Source organism: Crocuta crocuta, unplaced genomic scaffold (assembly GCF_008692635.1).
Source record: "Crocuta crocuta isolate KB4526 unplaced genomic scaffold, BGI_CrCroc_1.0 scaffold29, whole genome shotgun sequence".
In the NCBI taxonomy this organism is placed as follows: Eukaryota; Metazoa; Chordata; class Mammalia; order Carnivora; family Hyaenidae; genus Crocuta; species Crocuta crocuta.
This window is the reverse complement of record NW_027533280.1, coordinates 4,218,105-4,235,689: the sequence shown is the minus strand read 5'-3', so window position 1 is coordinate 4,235,689 and position 17,585 is coordinate 4,218,105. Positions and strand designations below refer to the sequence as shown.

General features: G+C 41.8%; 1 protein-coding gene across 2 annotated transcripts in view; it reads right to left on the bottom strand.

Annotated features, from left to right (window-relative positions):
* The window catches only part of ANAPC5 (anaphase promoting complex subunit 5), a 41,360-nt gene that overhangs the window by 23,428 nt on the left and 347 nt on the right, over window positions 1–17,585 (bottom strand). The window contains exons 1-6 of one of the 2 annotated variants that reach the window (XM_077748009.1): window positions 16,822–16,868; window positions 15,036–15,115; window positions 14,064–14,173; window positions 13,019–13,211; window positions 3,499–3,565; window positions 506–607 (exon numbers count right to left, since the gene is read on the bottom strand). In XM_077748009.1, coding sequence (XP_077604135.1) covers window positions 506–607; window positions 3,499–3,565; window positions 13,019–13,211; window positions 14,064–14,173; window positions 15,036–15,115; window positions 16,822–16,860 — 591 coding nt within the window. In that variant the 5' untranslated portion in view covers window positions 16,861–16,868. Of the gene's footprint in view, window positions 1–505; window positions 608–3,498; window positions 3,566–13,018; window positions 13,212–14,063; window positions 14,174–15,035; window positions 15,145–16,821; window positions 16,869–17,585 lie in introns of those variants that run through there. The other variant, XM_077748010.1, reaches the window with a different exon arrangement.

Sequence of the window (17,585 nt, the reverse complement as noted above, 5' to 3'; positions counted from 1 at the left end):
CTGAATTTAATTTCCCTCCAATAGGCAGATCACAGTTAGTATGGAGCAAAGCAGACATATTTCTGCATGTGAATAAAGTTAGATGTCAAATCCAGGTGTTATTAAGAAAGATTTTAAAAAAGAAAAGAAAGTTTTCAGGGTAAAAATCCAGTAAGGAATGGAATTATTTGAATTTAGAAAAAAAAAAAAACTTGACAAAAGAAGAGAAAGGAAAAGAATTTTTAGCCCCAAAACTTGAAAAAAAAAAATCTAGTCTATCATCTATCCATAACTCACAGCCTCAGAGAGGTAAGGAATACACAGGAACAGCAACAGACAAGAGACTGGAGAAAGCCCTACTGGCCCAGGGACGAGGGGGTAGGAGGGAATGCTTTGCAACCCAGGCTTGCTGACTTGCCAACAACATTTCTTTCTAAGAAATTGGGCCAATGCGCCAATCCTCATTTGCACAGCTCTTCAATATAAACAGTAGCCTTGCCGTGGCTTTCCAACTCAAAAGACTCACCGCTTCAGCAAAGTCAGGATTAAATTTCAACAAGTTGTTCAATTCTTTCTGCAAAGAAGCTGGAGTGAGGGCTTTCGTCTCATCATTCTTTAACAAAGAAGCCTGAAATTTAAAAACGACACGTGAGTAAGCATATGGAAATGTATACTGACTAGCATCCCCTACGTTTTTTCCCACTGCTATTTTTTCTCTTTGGCCACACCAAACACTGTTTCCTCTTCAGGAAACAAAAAGCCTGCCAGCCCTCTCTCCCCATCCACACACTCCTCACATGCCTTGCAAACTCCTACTCATCCTTCAGGACCCAGTATAGAATTTAGCCACTTGCTTCTATCAGCTTCTAGACGAGGTGAGGTCCCTTAAGCCCCTACATGCAAGCCCCCCCGCACTAACCTTTCCTGTAGTACTTATCAAACTACATTAAAAGTGCCAGTGTGACCCCACCCTGGTCTGTGAGCGCCTTTAGGGCAGGTAGTGTTCACTGGGAAAGGGCCTCATAGCACCCATGCGCCCTACTCCTGGCTATCTATTTCATGTAGATGGTACCAGCAATGATTCTACAAAGTATGTAGAAAACTAGTCCTAAATTAGTTATGAGTCCTTAACTTGATTATAAACGCTTCAACTTTACCTAGGCAAATTTTTATGTGTAAGTAATAATAATTTCCAATTCCATTTGAATTCATTATATTATTACAGAAGATTCCAAAAACATGGAAAGACACACAGAAGAAAACAAAAATCATCTGTAACCCCTCCACTCAGAAATAACGCTATTGATGTCAATGTCTTATTCCAGTCCTTTTTCTACATGTGTATACATACACCATATTTTTAACAAAACTAGAACATTGTATATCATTTTACTTCTGCTGTTTTCATTTTATAGTATAAAGTTTGTCTCATCATTAAAGTCTTTTTTTTTTTAATTTTTTTTTATGTTTTATTTATTTCTAGGAGAGAGAGAGAGAGAGAGACAGTGTGAGCAGGGGAGGGTCAGAGAGAGAGGGAGTCACAGACTGAAACAGGCTCCAGGCTCTGAGCACAGAGTCAGCACAGAGCCCGACGCGGGGCTCGAACCCCGAACTGCGAGATCATGACCTAAGCGAAAGTCGGACGCTTAACCAACTAAGCCACTCAGGTGCCCCATCAAAGTCTTTGATAATATGATTTTTAAAGCAAACATATTAACCCTGTGACTGTGATATATATTGCAAATACTTTTTCCCATTTTATTGTTTGCCTTTTAGTTTTGTTAGAATGTGTTCTGACATGCAGATGTTTTTAATTTTTATGCTGAAAAATCAAATGATATTCACCTACATGGTTTCTTCCACAGCTTTTATGTTTAGAAAGTCTTTCCCCACCCAGAGATCAGTTAAAAGTTAATATGTAGCTCCCTCTGGTCTAATTATAGCTTTAAATATTCACATTTACCCTTTAATCCACCTGTAACGGACTGAATCGATGTGAGCATGAGGTGAGAATCTATCTGTACTATCTCCATACTTTATCAGTTGTCTAGAGGGTTTTATGCTAATCTGTTTGAAATTCATCTGCAGGGGTGATTCTATCACTTTTCAACTAGACCTAAACATCTTTCTGCAGAAAGAAAATGAGTAACAAAATTAAGGAGAATTAGAAGAGTAGGGCAAAATATCAAAATTCTGTGCTCGAAAATAACCTGGGAGAAAAATATTCAGCTTCTGTTACCAAGTAAATGAAAAAGTATGGCTCAAAAGCACCAGCAAGAAATGTTTAGGTTAAAAAAGAAAGGAAGAAAGAAATGTTTGAAGTGTACTGTACTGATGTCTGCAACTTGAAATGCATCAAAAAATAAGATGAAATGGTGGCTGGATAGAGGACGTGTAGTTATGTGATAAAGACAGAACAAAATACTAATTGTGGCATCTAGGTGACGGGTATATAGGTATTTATTGGGCAATGCTCTTCAACTTTTCTTTCTGTTTGAAAATGTCCATAATAAAATGTTGGGGGGGTGGGGGGCGCCTGGATGACTCAGTCAGCTAGGCATCCGACTTTGGCTCAGGTCACGATCTCACGGTTCGTGGGTTCGAGCCCCGCATCGGTCTCTGTGCTGACAGCTAGCTTGGAGCCTGGAGCCTGTTTCGGATTCTGTGTCTTCCTCTCTCTCTGACCCTCCCCTGCTAATGCTGTCTCTGTCTCTCAGAAATAAATAAAAAACATTTAAAAAAATTTTTTTAAATAAAATGTTGGGGGAAGAGAAGTTAAGTCTTCCAAAGCATGTTTGCTGTGTTAGTCACACACTATTATAAAATGAGCATGCATTATAACTTTAAGAAAAATAAAATAATGGGGCACTGGGTTGGCTCAGTCCATAGAGCACTCAACTCTTGATCTCAGGGTTTTAAGTTTGAGTCCTACGATCGATGGGTGTAGAGATTACTTAAAAATAAAATCTGTNAGCTTGGAGCCTGGAGCCTGTTTCGGTCTGTGACTCCCTCTCTCTCTGACCCTCCCCTGCTCACACTGTCTCTCTCTCTCTCTCCTAGAAATAAATAAAAACATTTAAAGAAAAAAAAAAGAAAAGAAAAAGAAAATCATATACAAAATCGGAAAGACATAAAACCACAACTATATTGTTAGTGAAGAAAAGAGGACCAAGAACAAGGAATAATGCGGATTCACTAATTAGCCTACTAACAAAACAGGCATGTGATGACATTTTTTTAAAAGTTCGTGATAGGGGCGCCTGGGTGGCTTAGTCGGTTAAGCGTCCGACTTTCGCTTAGGTCATGATCTCGCGGTTCGTGGGTTCGAGCCCCGCGTCGGGCTCTGTGCTGACTGCCAGCTCAGAGCCTGGAGCCTGTTTCAGTCTGTGACTCCCTCTCTCTCTGACCCTCCCCTGTTCACGCTGTCTCTCTCTCTCTCTCTCTCTCCTAGAGATAAATAAAACATTAAAAAAAAAAAAAAAATTTAAAAGTTCGTGATAAATAACAGAATTAACATACCTGTTGAGAAAGAAAAAATTCTGCTTGTTTTTGGGAGAGAGGCCCACTGCAAGATACCTCCTCTTCTCTGGAAAAAAAATAAAACAAAAATAATAAAGAATTACTCAACATGGAAGAGTGAACTAGGTGGTGGGGATTAACACATTTGTGTTAAGCACCAGGTGTTTATGAAATGTTGTATCACTATGTTGTACACATGAAACCAATATTACGCTATATGTTAACTATACTGGAATTAAAAGCTTAAAAAGCCAAACAAATAAAAAAAGAATTCCACCACAGCAAAAATGATAATGCGAACAAAGTCAAGTGGCTTTATCAGAAGATATCAAAAACTTGCACCCACATCCCCAGCCTGACGACCTCCTCACATTTCTTACGGCGCCAAGATACCCCCGGTGCTTCCTTGGCCTGCAAAGCCCACTGTCCCGCCCACTGCTGGACTATGTACACCATCCATCACTCAAGACAAACTGACATGTGACGTCCTCCAAGAGTCTCTCCTGAGCTGCCATTTGAGCTGCCACTGTCTCCTACCAGAGAGACTGAGCACAGCACCCAGGCACTGCCACACCTGGCCGCTCGTACTTACAGCTGGATGCCAATACCCAGTGCCATGCCCAGGAATAAAACAGGCACTCAAGAGTCTGGGAAAGGAATGAATGCAGAGCTCCTACCTCCTTGCTACAGATAGAAGATGTGGTACACTTCAGAGCAGGAAAAAGTGGCTATTCTAAGACAACCATTTGCCTAGAAGTTTAGATTATGCAGAATCAACAGACAAGGAATATATGGATATAAACCTAGACTTGAGAAATCTGCAAAGGCACAATGGAAAAGTCTTATTTTGAGAGCAGAAGTATGAGGAATCCCTTTCGCCACATGACTCTGAAGAAATGCCTTCTCTACAGGATTTTGATAAGTATAAAAATAGTTACTCATAAATAATGTTTTCATAAGCATTCTGCACTTAATACAGCAGTTCTCAAACTTTCATATAAATAATGGATAAATGGATATTCTAAAAGAAAAAAATTCTTCTGAGGTTATGTAATTTGGGGACAGTTATATACTCTGTTTTGCTTCGAGATTAATGATGCACCTGAGAGAAATCCAACAGAAAGAATTTCATTTACTTTATTATTTTAATGTTTTTTTTAATGTTTTATTTACTTCTTAGAGAGAAAGAGAGACAGTGCGAGCAGCGGGGAGGGGTCAGAGAGAGAGGGAGACACAGAATTTGAAGCAGGCTCCAGGCTTCAAGCTGTCAGCACAGAGCCTGACGTGGGGCTTGAACTCATGAACCCTGAGATCACGACCTGAGCGGAGTCGGGCACTTAACCAAATGAGCCACCCAGATGCCCCTATTTTTTTGTTAACATTTATTCATTTTTGAGAGACAGAGAGAGACAGAGGCATAAGCAGGGGAGAGGCACACAGAAAGAGGGAGACACAGGATCTGTGGCAGGCTCCAGGCTCTGAGCTGTCAGCACAGAGCCCAAGGCGGGGCTTGAACCCACTAACCGCCAAGATCATGACCTGAGCCAAAGTCAGCCGCTCAACTGACCGAGCCACCCAGGCACCCAGAAACTTCATTTACTTTTGTTAAATGTATCATTTACCAAATTGACTGAACAAAGAATCCTTTACTCATATCTTTTAGAAAGTACTAGTGTTCCACAGAAAACACTTCAGAAGACACTGCTCTAATATTCTCTTGGCTTCATTTCTTTCTTCTTCTTTGTTTCAATGTTTATTTTTGAGAAAGCATGAGTGGGGGAGGGGAGGGGGGGCCCAGAGGATCCAATATAGGCTCTGCACTGACAGCAGCAAGCCCCATTCAGGGCTCAAATTCATGAACTATGAGATCATGACCTGAGCTGAAGTCAGACACTCAACCTACTGAGCCACTCCAGGCACCTTTCTCTTTTTATTGTTTGTTTTTTTTTTTTAAGAGAGAGAGAGTGCAAGGGGGGAGGGGAGAAAGAGAGAGAGAAAGAGAGACAAAGAATCTGAAGCAGGCTCCAGGTTCTAAGTTGTCAGTGCAGAGCTGGACCAACATGGGGCCCAAACCTACAAACCTTGAGATCATGACCTAAACCGAAATCAGACACTTAACAGACTGAGCCACTCAGGCGCCCCTCTTGGCTTCATTTCTAGTAAATATTACCTAATAATCCCTAAGCAGTGTATCAGATTCTGCAACCATCAGTCAGAGCTGCCAAGAAGCAGCTCCAGCCCAGGTCTAACAAAGATCAGTGACACAATAGTGATCTGGAGGGAAATGGAAAAAAACTCACAGGCCAAGTTCTCAAATGGAAAACAGTTAAGTATCAGGACAGTAAGAAGTCTTTTTCTCTTAACACACCACTTTAACCAAGGTAAAGCCAAGGCTTGGGATAAATATGGCTGCACGCAAAAAGGCTAGAGACAGGTGAGAATCTGAATGAAACTAGACACAGGCTTCTGGTCCCATCCATCTGTAGTGTCCACAATGCTCGAGGCGCGTAGCTGCCTTGGTCAGTAGAACATGTGACTCTTGATCTTGAAGTTGTTGTTTTTTTTAATGTTTATTTGTGTGTGAAAGAGAGAGAGACAGTGTATATGAGAAAGGGAGAGGCAGAGAGAGGGAGACACAAAATCCCAAGCAGGCTCCAGGCTCTGAGCTGTCAGCACAGAGCCCTACACAGGGCTCAAACTCACAAACTGTGAGATCATGACTCGAGTCAAAGTCAGATGATCAACTGACTGAGCCACCCAGGCACCCTTTGATATCAGAATTTTAAGTCCAAGCCCCACGATGGGTATAGAGATTACTTAAAAACAAAATCCACGATGCTCAACAGTTACCAAATGCTTTATTTAAACCCTTCCCCTGCCCCTGAAAATTGGGGGTAGCTTATAAGGAAGGACACAGGAGCAATAAGGTTAACAAAATAGAGAAAATCAGCATCATGCGAACTGATTCTATAAGAAAGGGAAATACAGTTCCCATAAATGAAGATCAAATTTGGTTCTGGCCCCTATGGTGGCCATTGTGGCTGGCATGAACCAGCTTGGGAAGAGCAAGTAAAAATCCCATGGCCAAACCTTCCTTTACTGCTGCCTCCTTGGTTTCCTTAACACCTCATAAATATATGCAGAAAAAAAGTAACTCTTAAGAAGCCACAGAAGTATTTAATTTGGGAAAAAAAGCTATCCACTTAGGAAAAAGGTTCAAGTATACCTTGCTTATAAATTCAGTTATTAGCTGAGACAGAATTTTAGACTTACTAGTCTATAAATGAAGGGCACTTAAGCTGGGCTCTAAGAAGTCCATGAATCTTATAAAACTCGAAAGTTGGCAAAGATGTGCATTTAAAATATGTTTACTTATTTATTTTGAGAGAGAGAGAAAGAGAAACCCAAGCAAGGGGTCTTGATCTCGATCTCATGAACTGTGAGATCATGACCTGAACCAAAATCAAGAGTCAGATACTTAACCAACTTAGCCACCTGGGTGCCCCCACAAAGATGTGCATTTTTTTTTCAATTTATTTATTTTGAGAGAGACAGATACAGCATGACAGGGAGGAGTAGAAAGAGAGAGGGACAGAGGATCTGAAGTGGACTCTGTGCTGACAGCGCGGTTCGAGCAGGGCTTGAACTCTTGAACCGTGAAATCATGACCTGAGCTGAAGTTGGATGGTTAACCAACTGAGCTACCCAGGTGCCCCAAAGATGATCATTTTTAATATGGACCTAGTACATGGCATTTGTAAGATTCTCAGGAGTCAGGAAATTCTTCTAAAGGGCTTAAATCTACCACTGTAATTGAAACATTTTAAATGTGAGATTAATCAGGGAACCTTGGGGGAGGGGGGGCGCCTGGGTTGCTTAGTCGGTTAAGCATCTGACTTCAGCTCATGTCATGATCTCATGGTCTGTGGGTTCGAGCCCCATATCAGGCTCTGTGCTGACAGCTCAGAGCCTGGAGTCGGCTTGGGAGTCTGTGTCTCCCTCTCTCTCTGCCCCTCCCCTGCTCATGCTCTGTCTCTCTCACTCTCTCAAACATAATATTAAAAAAAAAAAATCAGGGCACCTGGGTGGCTCAATCAATTAAGCGTCAACTTTGGCTCAGGTCATAATCTCGCAGTTCATGAGTTCGAGCCTGCATCAGGTTCTGTGCCGACAGCTCAGAGCCTAGAACCTGTATCAGATTCTGTGTCTCCCTCTCTCTCTGCTCCTCCCCAACTCACACTCTGTCTCTCTCTCAAAAATAAACACTTAAAAAAGTTAAATATGAAATTAATTAATTAACAAAGGTTTCATTTTTTGTTTTTGAATACTTGTAATGCATTAAACACCAGTTTAGGTCCCGGAGGATACACAGAGTGTTAACAGGCTTCCTCCTAGAGAAGGCTGAGACCAGCCTGGGTAAAAAGATGACAGTAAATGGTAAATGCCAAGGGTGATATGAACTCTGTACTAAGAAATAGGAAAATCACTTACAAGTTGGGAAGGAGTAGAGAAAATGATAAGGAAGGAAGAAGGCATTCCAGGAATCAGAAACAAAAGATGCCAAGGATCCAAGCTGAGAAACTGAAGGTAAGGTCAGTGAGGTCAGCTATGGAAGGCCTTGAACACCAGGTGGGGAGACTTTGTGGAATCTGGGGAGGTTTCTGAGCAGGGTACTGACAGAAGCAGGGGAGATGATGGACTGAGACAGAAAGTTACTAAATATCCAGAGGAAGCAAAGGCCCTAGACCTTCCAAGGTGTGAGACCATAGGGCATGATGCAGCCCCTCTCCCCAGGCCATATCACCCTCCACCTATGCCTCCAATATGTCGGCTTCTCCTGTCTTGGAAGCTGTGTGTCTGCTGTGTGCTCTAGCAATTCCTCCTGACTCCTTCATTACCTAGCTCCCAGTCCAAAGGCACCTCCCCAGCAGAACCCCCACTTACTTTTTACCCATGGGCCCCCTTTCCTCTTGATTGCACTGCATTGCTCTGAAACTACATTCCTTACCAGGTGCCTCCCTATTATCTGCCCCTCCCCCATGTAACCGCATGGGAACTGGACTTTTTCCTCCTGACTGACAACACAGCACCTCAACAAGGTGCCTGGCACACTGGAAGCACTCAATTAAGTATTTGTTGAATAAATTAACAAATTTGGGAGATTTATATTAAATCAAGTGAAGAAACACCAGAGAATTTCTACTTCTGTTAGTTCCTTTTAGGAGTAAAGAGAAGATGTAACTGCAGCAGCTTGNTATCAGCCTGCTCCTGACTGCAGTCCCTTGGCAACTAGAGGCTCAGTTTCAGTGCGCCCTCTCTTCTGTGATTAACTTTTTTAGTTTTAAAAAATTTTTTAAACATTTTTTTTAAGTTTATTTTTTAAAGAAGGAAAGACAGAGCATAAGGAGGGGAGGGGCAGAGAGAAAGCGAGACACAGAATCTGAAGCAGGCTCCAGGCTCTGAGCCGCCAGCACAAAACCCGATGCGGGGCTCGAACCCACAGAATGCGAGGTAATGACCTGAGCCGAAGTCGGCTGCTTAACCAACTGAGCCATCCAGGCACCCCTGTGACTGGATTTTTTTAAACGATAAACACTTGTTGACTATTTATTCCCTCCTTTCTAAATTAACAGTGGGTTCCTCTTTCTAAACAGAAGTGATTTCACTGGAGGACAGGAGATTTACAAGCTATACAATGTTTCTTTCCCCTTTCTAATTTTAATACAAATATCTGGGGCAAGAAAAATAACTTTACTGAAGAAAAGAGTCCTGAACACATTCCAATGACTGAAAAAAAAGGAAAGGAAAGGAAAGGAAAGGAAAGGAAAGGAAAGGAAAGGAAAGGAAAGGAAGAATAAAAGGGCTAAATTGAGAAGCTTTTCATAATGCAATAAAACATTAGAAAAGATCACCAGAAAATGAAATTTTCCTCTTTAAAAGAACAGAGAAATGAATATAAATATATTCTTTTTTTTTTTTTAATGTAAATATATTCTAGGGGCACCTGGCTGGCTCAGTCAGGAGAACATGCAACTCTTGATCTCAGGGTCAAAAGTTCAAGGCCCACAGTGGGTGTAGACATTAAATTAAAAAAAAAAACTTTATTATGATACTTGATGAGAATATTTTAATAATATATCTCTTAATTTCAGTGACAAAATTCAGTTTACTATGTGTATGCTATTTTCTGATACTATACACCTTTTTGTTTTGATCCAGAAATGTCATTTACTGACAAATGATGAAAATTTACATTGGTGTACATTTTTTTACCATTACAGAGCATTCTGCATGTTGTACATTTTAAGTGAAATAACATTCCAGTTACATCTCTGAAGATATAAAATTGTAATATGTACACAATTAGATTCTCCATTCTTATTGTTTCAAATTGTTCACCCCTGCTCTTTAAAGTTTTGTTTTGTTTTGTTTTTAATAGTTTATTGTCAAATTAGTTTCCACATAACACTCAGTGCTCATCCCCACAAGTGTCCTCCTCCGTGCCCATCCCCCTGTTTTGTTTTTTTTAAGAGAGAGAAAGCACAAGTGGGGGAGAGGGGCAGGAGAGAGAAGAATCTCAAACAGGTTCCACGCTCAGCACAGAGCCCAATATGGGGCTCAATCCCAGGACCCCAAGATCATGAACTGAGCTGAAACCAAGAGTCAGTGCACTCAAGTGACTGAGCCACCCAGGCGCCCCCCAAGATGTTGTATATGTTGTAATTCACTATACACAAATCTTTCTTTTTCACACAGTGTTATATTAGCTTCTGGTGTACAACATAGTGATTTGACATAAAATGATATGCCTTCACAGTAAATATACTGGGTCACGCATAAATGAATTCATCGAACAGGATAAAAACAAAAGATGCAACTAGATCTAATTAATTTAGGAGAAATTAGGATTAATTAGAAATTAGAAATTTAGGATTAATTTAGGAGAAAGCCAAAGCAAAATAAGTCTGAATTTTAACTTTTCGCAAGAAGTGACATTCTGTTACTTGAAGCATATAAAATAGCCAGAAGAAAGACTACAGGGCAGTCCCCGTGTACTCCTTAGGCGATCTCAGCTAAAAGAGAAACAAGAGAATAAGAATAACCAGTATTTGCTGAACATGTATTGCACACCAGGCACAGTTCAGAACACTTACGCAGACTTGACATTTAACTGTCACTGCCAGCCTCTGAGGAAGGAATCAGATCCCTCACTTTACAGATGAGGACACCGAAGCACAGCGAGGGTAAGTAACTGGCCCAGAGTCTCACGGGGGATAAGTGGAGGGGGCGGAACTTAAACCCAGCGTTCTAATACCAGAACCAGACTCTTAACCCCACACTTTCCTGCCTCTCCGCTAGAGGAGAGGCATTTGTAAGCAACTCCAAGTAAGGGAGGTTTGGAAGTACTTAAAGGTACTATAATCCCTCCAGCCCAGAGCCCAAGCCTGTGCTAAACAAATCACATAACCATACAAAGGCCACTCACAGGAACCCCCCTCCCCGAGGCAGTTAGCCAGCCTACTTAGGGCAAGTGAGACTCACTTCAATCAGAGCTGAGCACACTGCAGTGTAATGATGTTAGGTGTCAGTCTTCCGACACCACACCGTGGGCTCCCTGAGATCAGGGAATATGGAATATACATATATGTATACACACATGTGTGTTTTTCCCTCCAAGTAGCAGTAGTTTATTTGGGAGGTGATTCCAGGTAATAGCTGGGTTGAAGGGGATGCGGGACAGCAAAGTGAGGGAAAGCAATAAGAAGTGTTATGGGACCACTCACCAGCGTGAGTGACAGACCGCCATGTTGATTTTCTGCATTCACTCATTCAGCACGTACCCAAAAGTACATTCTATGAGTCACACACCACACAGAGCACTGGCAAAAATGCAAGGAAGCAAGACAGAGAAGGTCTTAGACCTGAAGGGATGCCAAGGCAGAAGAAACAGATACAAACGAGGGAACACAAAAATGTAACAAGTTACTTGGTGAGGAGCGCTATAAAGGAACTAAAAGCAGCCAGAAGTATTTAAGATGGAGGTTACTTCAGGTATGTGGTCAGTGAAGGTCTGTGAGATGACACTGGAGCTGAAATCAGAACAAGTCAGCATGGAGTGTTCACAAAGGCACAAGCAAGCCCAAGCAGGTGGGTTCCTGAGAGTGAAGTGGAGAGAGTAAGCAGCAAGAGGCAGGGAGAACGACGGGGCCAGATCATGCAGGCACTGAGGCCCTGAGGAGCTTGGATTCTTATCTAATTCAAGGACAGTGGCTGAGCATGTGGGGCAGAAGGGTGCCAAGGAGTGATTTACATGCACAAAGATTCCCCCAGGCGCCGCATGAAAAATAAATTACAAGGAGGGGCGCCTGGCTGGCTCAGTTGGTAGAGTGTGAAACTCTTAATCTTAGGGTTGTGAGTTCGAGCTCCATGTTGGGTGGAGTGATTACTTACAAATAAATAAATAAATAAATAAATAAATAAATAAATAAATAAGAAAAAAGAAAAGAGAAGAAAAACAGATTGCAGAGAGACTAGAGTGGAGGCTATGAGTCCAGTGAGGAGGCTACAGAAGTCATCCACTAAGGAAATACAGTGCTTGGGCTGCAGGGGCAGCAGTGGTGATGGAGACAAATGAACTAAGTCCACACTATCATGGGGGCATCCGGGTGGCTCGGTTGCTTAAGCATCAGACTCTTGATTTCAGCTCAGGTTGTGACCTCACGGTTCAGGAGTTCAAGCCCCGAGTCTGTCTGTCTGTCTCTCTCTCAAAATAAGTAAATAAATTACAAAAAAAACAAAAACTACTGTGGAGGAACAAGTGACTGGCCTGCTGAAGCACTGGCCGTCAGGGTGACAAAGAGGGAGGAACCAAGGACACTCCAAGGTTTTGAGCCTGAACCCCTAGGGGAGCAGTGGCACCTCATCCCCCAAGCTTCAACTTCCATATGCACTTGAAACATGTTCACTGAACCAATCGCTAGCTCACACTAGCTGGTTGCTGGTCTGGAACACTATCAGTGGGGGTCCTGGCAGGAAACAAATGGCACATGCAGACGGGGTGATTTGAGAAGAGTTTAAAAAAGGACCATTTACAAAACCAGGCAGGAGACAGAGAAGCCACCAGGGGCAACACAGTCCCCAGGACTGGTAACAGTGGGGCACCTTACACCCCAGGCCCGGGAAATCTTCCTATCTTCCCAACCCCAGAAGAATGCAGAGAGGACCACCTGATAGAAGCGTGACCCTACAGCCAGGCTACCATGACCCTGAAGTTGAAGCCAGGCTACCAACACCCTGATCCCACTCTCCTCACTCTGGACTTCCCACCAGTGCCTCCCAATCCGATGTCATGGGGCAAGGAGGCCACTCACTGCTGCAGCCCATATGGGTCCACTTCTTGGACCTGGACAGGCACAACGACAGCAGCCTGCACATGAACTCTGAATGAATGAGGATTTACTGAGCCTGTAATTATTCTATTTCACAGGAAAGGGATTCCTGTCCAAAAAACCCAAATTACCTTATAGACACATCAAGTTCTTCTTTTTCCATTTTTCTTTCACTCTCCTCTCTGCTGGTCAGTTCCATGTCAGCATCCTCCACTGACTTTTTCTCACCATTTTGGAAGTACTGCTGAAGGGCAGTGTACAATTTAAACACTTGACTGAAAGAAAGCTTACTGTAGGCCAAGATCATATGGCGCAGAAATAAACCTACAAAATAAGATGTACACAGGCAAAGGCATTAACTGAAATCCAGGTTACACAGAGTTTATACTATTTGGTGCAATCTTCCTTCAAAAGAATCAAAAAGAGACATTTGCACTTTCAATTCCCTCCACCCCATCATTTACAAAATCGGTTTCCTCTTCTTATGCGATGCTCAGTCCCCAACCCATCCCCCAACCCCATACTCCATCATCTTTATCCATCCAATATGTTTTTTCATGGCTACTGGAACTATTTGAACTACCTTATTTATTTATTTACTTTTCACCATCTGGCCCCACCCCACCAGTAAGTGATCTCCATAAGCAGAAGATCCCCATCTGTCTTATAAGTCCAGAGTCTGGTACACAGGCGATCAATATAATAGCTGATGTTGAATAACATAAAAACTGCCATGCAAAAAAGCCAAATAGATGCAGCATGATTATAAAGCTAATAGAAAAGCATAGAGAAATTTCACGTATGCCCTCACCTTATAAACTACAGCAAAAACATATTCTTACTTAACTCTTTTCATAAAAGTTTAGTTGGTGACCCTGACTTAGAGTTGCACAATGCAGACCAGGAGTCCAGAGAACTGTGAGAAAGAGCCGTGAACCCCTACAAGCCCGCAGGACCAGGCTAATAGTTGGACTACTACAGACAAAATAGAAGACACTTTTCCACAAGACAATTATTTAAACATAGAACAAAATGGCAAGGTAATAAGTACAAACTAAAACATGTCCAACAGCTCCACTGTGTTTGTTCAGATATAGCAGAGTGAGGACAGACGTGACTTAGAAAGCTGCTCACTTCAATGAAACATCCTCTTCTCTCCTTAGAAGAGTTTCATACCTACGACACTCGTTTTATGAACCTCTGGTTCAGTTCCAGAAAAAGAATCTGAAAGGTCATCAAAAAATTGTTCCATATCCTTCAATTCGCCTTCAGCCATCAGTTTGATTCTGAATGAGAAAATTGAGGAGTGTATTTTAGGAAGGCCCTTTAAACATCTTCCCATGTTTCATATTCCATAATTAACTCCAATAAGTCTATTTTAAAAGCAATTCAGAGATTCAAAGAAAATGGTGGCACATAAAACTGGATAATCCAAAACGTCACTCCCATTATTCTGAAAAATATCACCATTTTCATCATCATAAAACCTGTCAAAGTAACACATCAGCTAGCAAAATGGAATTCCCTGCAACAATTAAAAAGAACAAGGTAGATCCATATAGAAAAATAAATTTTGAAATAATAGGTTTAATGTTAACAACCATTTAAAAAAAACAAGAGTAGGGGCTTGGGTGGCTCAGTCAGTTAAGGATCCAACTCCTGGTTTGGATTCATAGCTCAGGTCATGATCTCGTGATTCATGGGTTCAAGTCCCACATCAGGCTCTGAACTGACGGTGTGGGGCCTGCTTGGGATTTTCTCTCTCTGCACTTTCTCTCTCTCAAAATAATAAACTGGGAAAAAAAAGTAGGGGTGCCTGGGTCGCTCAGTACGTTGAGCATCTGACTTCAGCTCAGGCCATGGTCTCACGGTTCGTGAGTTCAAGCCTCACATCAGGCTTGTTGCTGTCAGTGCAGAGCCTGCTTCAGATCCTCTGTCCCCTTCTCTCTCTGCCCCTTCCCCACTTACACTCTCTCTCTCTCTCTCAGAAATAAATAATTTTTTAAAAAAAGTAAAGTACTTAGGAAAACATTTTTGTTTCTGAGAGTAACAAAAATATGTTTTTAGAGAATTCATTACCATGTGTGCTTCTCTAATTTTCATCTACATAAACGTATTCTCATATATACAGAAGAAAAGGAACCTTACCTGATCTGTACTGAATTTGCCAGCTGGGGACAAGATTCTTCAATTAACTTGTATAGTTTAGACAGTGTAATATCTGGGCCCTGGGTAAAGCAGATAGGGAGGTTATGGATAAATTTTAAGGAGCTGGAGAATGATAAACAGCTGTAACAATTATTCCAATCGTGAAATCTCTCAAGTCAGGATTTTCAGTAAAAAACTAAAGCACTAAAGTAATACTTTACATTTGCATAGCATTTTTGTTTAATTTGCAGAATGGTTTAAAATGGAAACAAAACAGAGACTCTCTAGTCTGAAGACCTGCTATTCCTTTCTTCTTAATTTTGTAATCATGGCAAAGCTGTAGCCTCTCCAAGCCCTAGTTTCCTTCATCAGTAAAATGGAGATAAAAATAACCATCTCCCTTGTTTGTGGCAAACAGTAAAAAAAGGCAAAGTGCTTTGTAAACTGGAAGACATCATACATAGGTGTCCCATTTTTCACAAACATAATCTCACTTGATCCTTCCTCAAACCTTGTTAGGTAGGCAGACATACTCTGTGTCCAAGTCCATTAAATGTACCAGTAGAGACAGAGTACACAACCTCAGCTGTCAAGGAGACTACAATCTAGGGGCACCTGGCTGGCTCAATAGGTGGAACACGTGACTCTTGATGTCAGAGTTGTGAGTTCGAGCCCCACCCTAGGTGTAGAGATTACTTAAAAATAAAATCTTAAAAAAAAAAAAAAAAGAACACAATCTAAATGAGGTTGAAAACTAAACACTGGGGGCGCCTGGGTGGTTCACTCAGTTTGGCGTTCAACTCTTGGTTTTGGCTCGGATCGTGATCTCACAGTTGTCAGATCAAGCCCCACATCATTGGACTCTGTGCTGACGGTTTGGAGCCTGCTTGGGATTCTCCTTCTCCCTCTGTCTCTGTCCCTCCCCCACTCTCACTCTCTGTCTCTCTCAAAATAAATAAATAAACTTAAAAAAATAACGAATTTTTAAAAATTAACTGTTTAAAGCCAAATATTAAGCAAAAGAATTGGGAGTCTGATTGGAATGTTACTAGCCCATGTACTATTTAGCCAAAGAACCACAAAGGAGAATCTAGGGACAAAAAACCCATCATGAGCGAAGGCAGAAAGATGTGTGAGTTAAAACATAAAAATTGCTTTGTTTCTTTTCTCTATTACCAAATCTTTTAGTATTATAACTTACTTCAACCATGGGGAAAACCCACTTGTAATACTAATAATGTGGCCAGGACTGGGAGCTACAAGTAATAGAAACCCCATTCTTTTTATTCAATCAGTTGGACAAGCCACTTAATCTCTGTGTCCTCAGTACCACGTCTTCCCCCCAACTAATACCGGCGATGGATTGTAAAAAGTCCTTGATCAAGTAATTGATAATGTGGGGGCCCAGGACCCCAGATCTTTGTTTCTGCCACCACTGCTCAATACACAACTGCTCATCCTTCAGTACCAGCTTAACATCCACTTCCTCTAAGGTCCCCCATTCACCTGAGTCCACACATCTGCCACAAGAGGGTTTATTCCATTTCACTTATTCTACACTTTTACTTAGGCACTCTACTCAGCTGTGGGGATATGAGAGTGAACAAAAGTAGGATAAAACACTGCCCTCATCGAAGCTAGTCTAGTGAGGAAGAGACATTAGTCATAAAAATCACACAAATAAATGAAAAAAAACCCACAACTGATATAAAAGAAGACATATGCTCTATGAGAATACACTGAAATAAAAATAGCTAACACTGAGCATTTACTATGTGCCACAAACCATGTGCTTTCCATGGATCTTCTCATTTAATACAGCCATCCCCAAACATAGTTTCTATTATTGTCCTCCTTTTACAAAGAGAATCCAAAGACCCACGTAGATTATGGAATTTGCCAGAGTCGCACAGCCAGTAGGTGGTGAAACTATAACCTGAGTCTGCGATATGAAATAAAACATGTGAAGGGCGCTTGGGTGGCTCAGTCGGTTAAGCATCCGACTTCGGCTCAGGTCATGATCTCACTGTCTGTGGGTTCGAGCCCCGCATCGGGCTCTGTGCTGACAGCTCAGAGTCTGGAGCCTGTTTCAGATTCTGCGTCTCGCTCACTCTCTGTCTCTCTCAAAATAAAATAAAGACCTTAAAAAAAAGAAAGAAAACATGTGAAGTGCTTAGCAAACAGGAAGTGTTCAGTGAAGTGGTCAACGTTAGTTATAGGTCATTATTGCTACTTATTGTGGTCCTCGAAGAGCCTGTAGGATTCATCTGTCTCCAACGCTCAGGACTACGTATAGCCCCTTTTTACAGCAGACATAGGATGTGAGAAAATAACTCCTCCCCCAGGCACTCAGCTTAATAAATGCTGGAGCCAAACATGAACCAGGAAAAAAAATGCATGTAAAGCGCCTAGCTCCTGTTAGCAGGTGGTATTAACTCCTTATTTCTTTTTATTGTTTCGGACCTCCAGGGCTGAAAGAGTATCTGATGTACACTCGCGCCCCCAGGCCCAGTGAGGTGTCCGGCACAGGGCAGGTGCTCAGGAAACGTT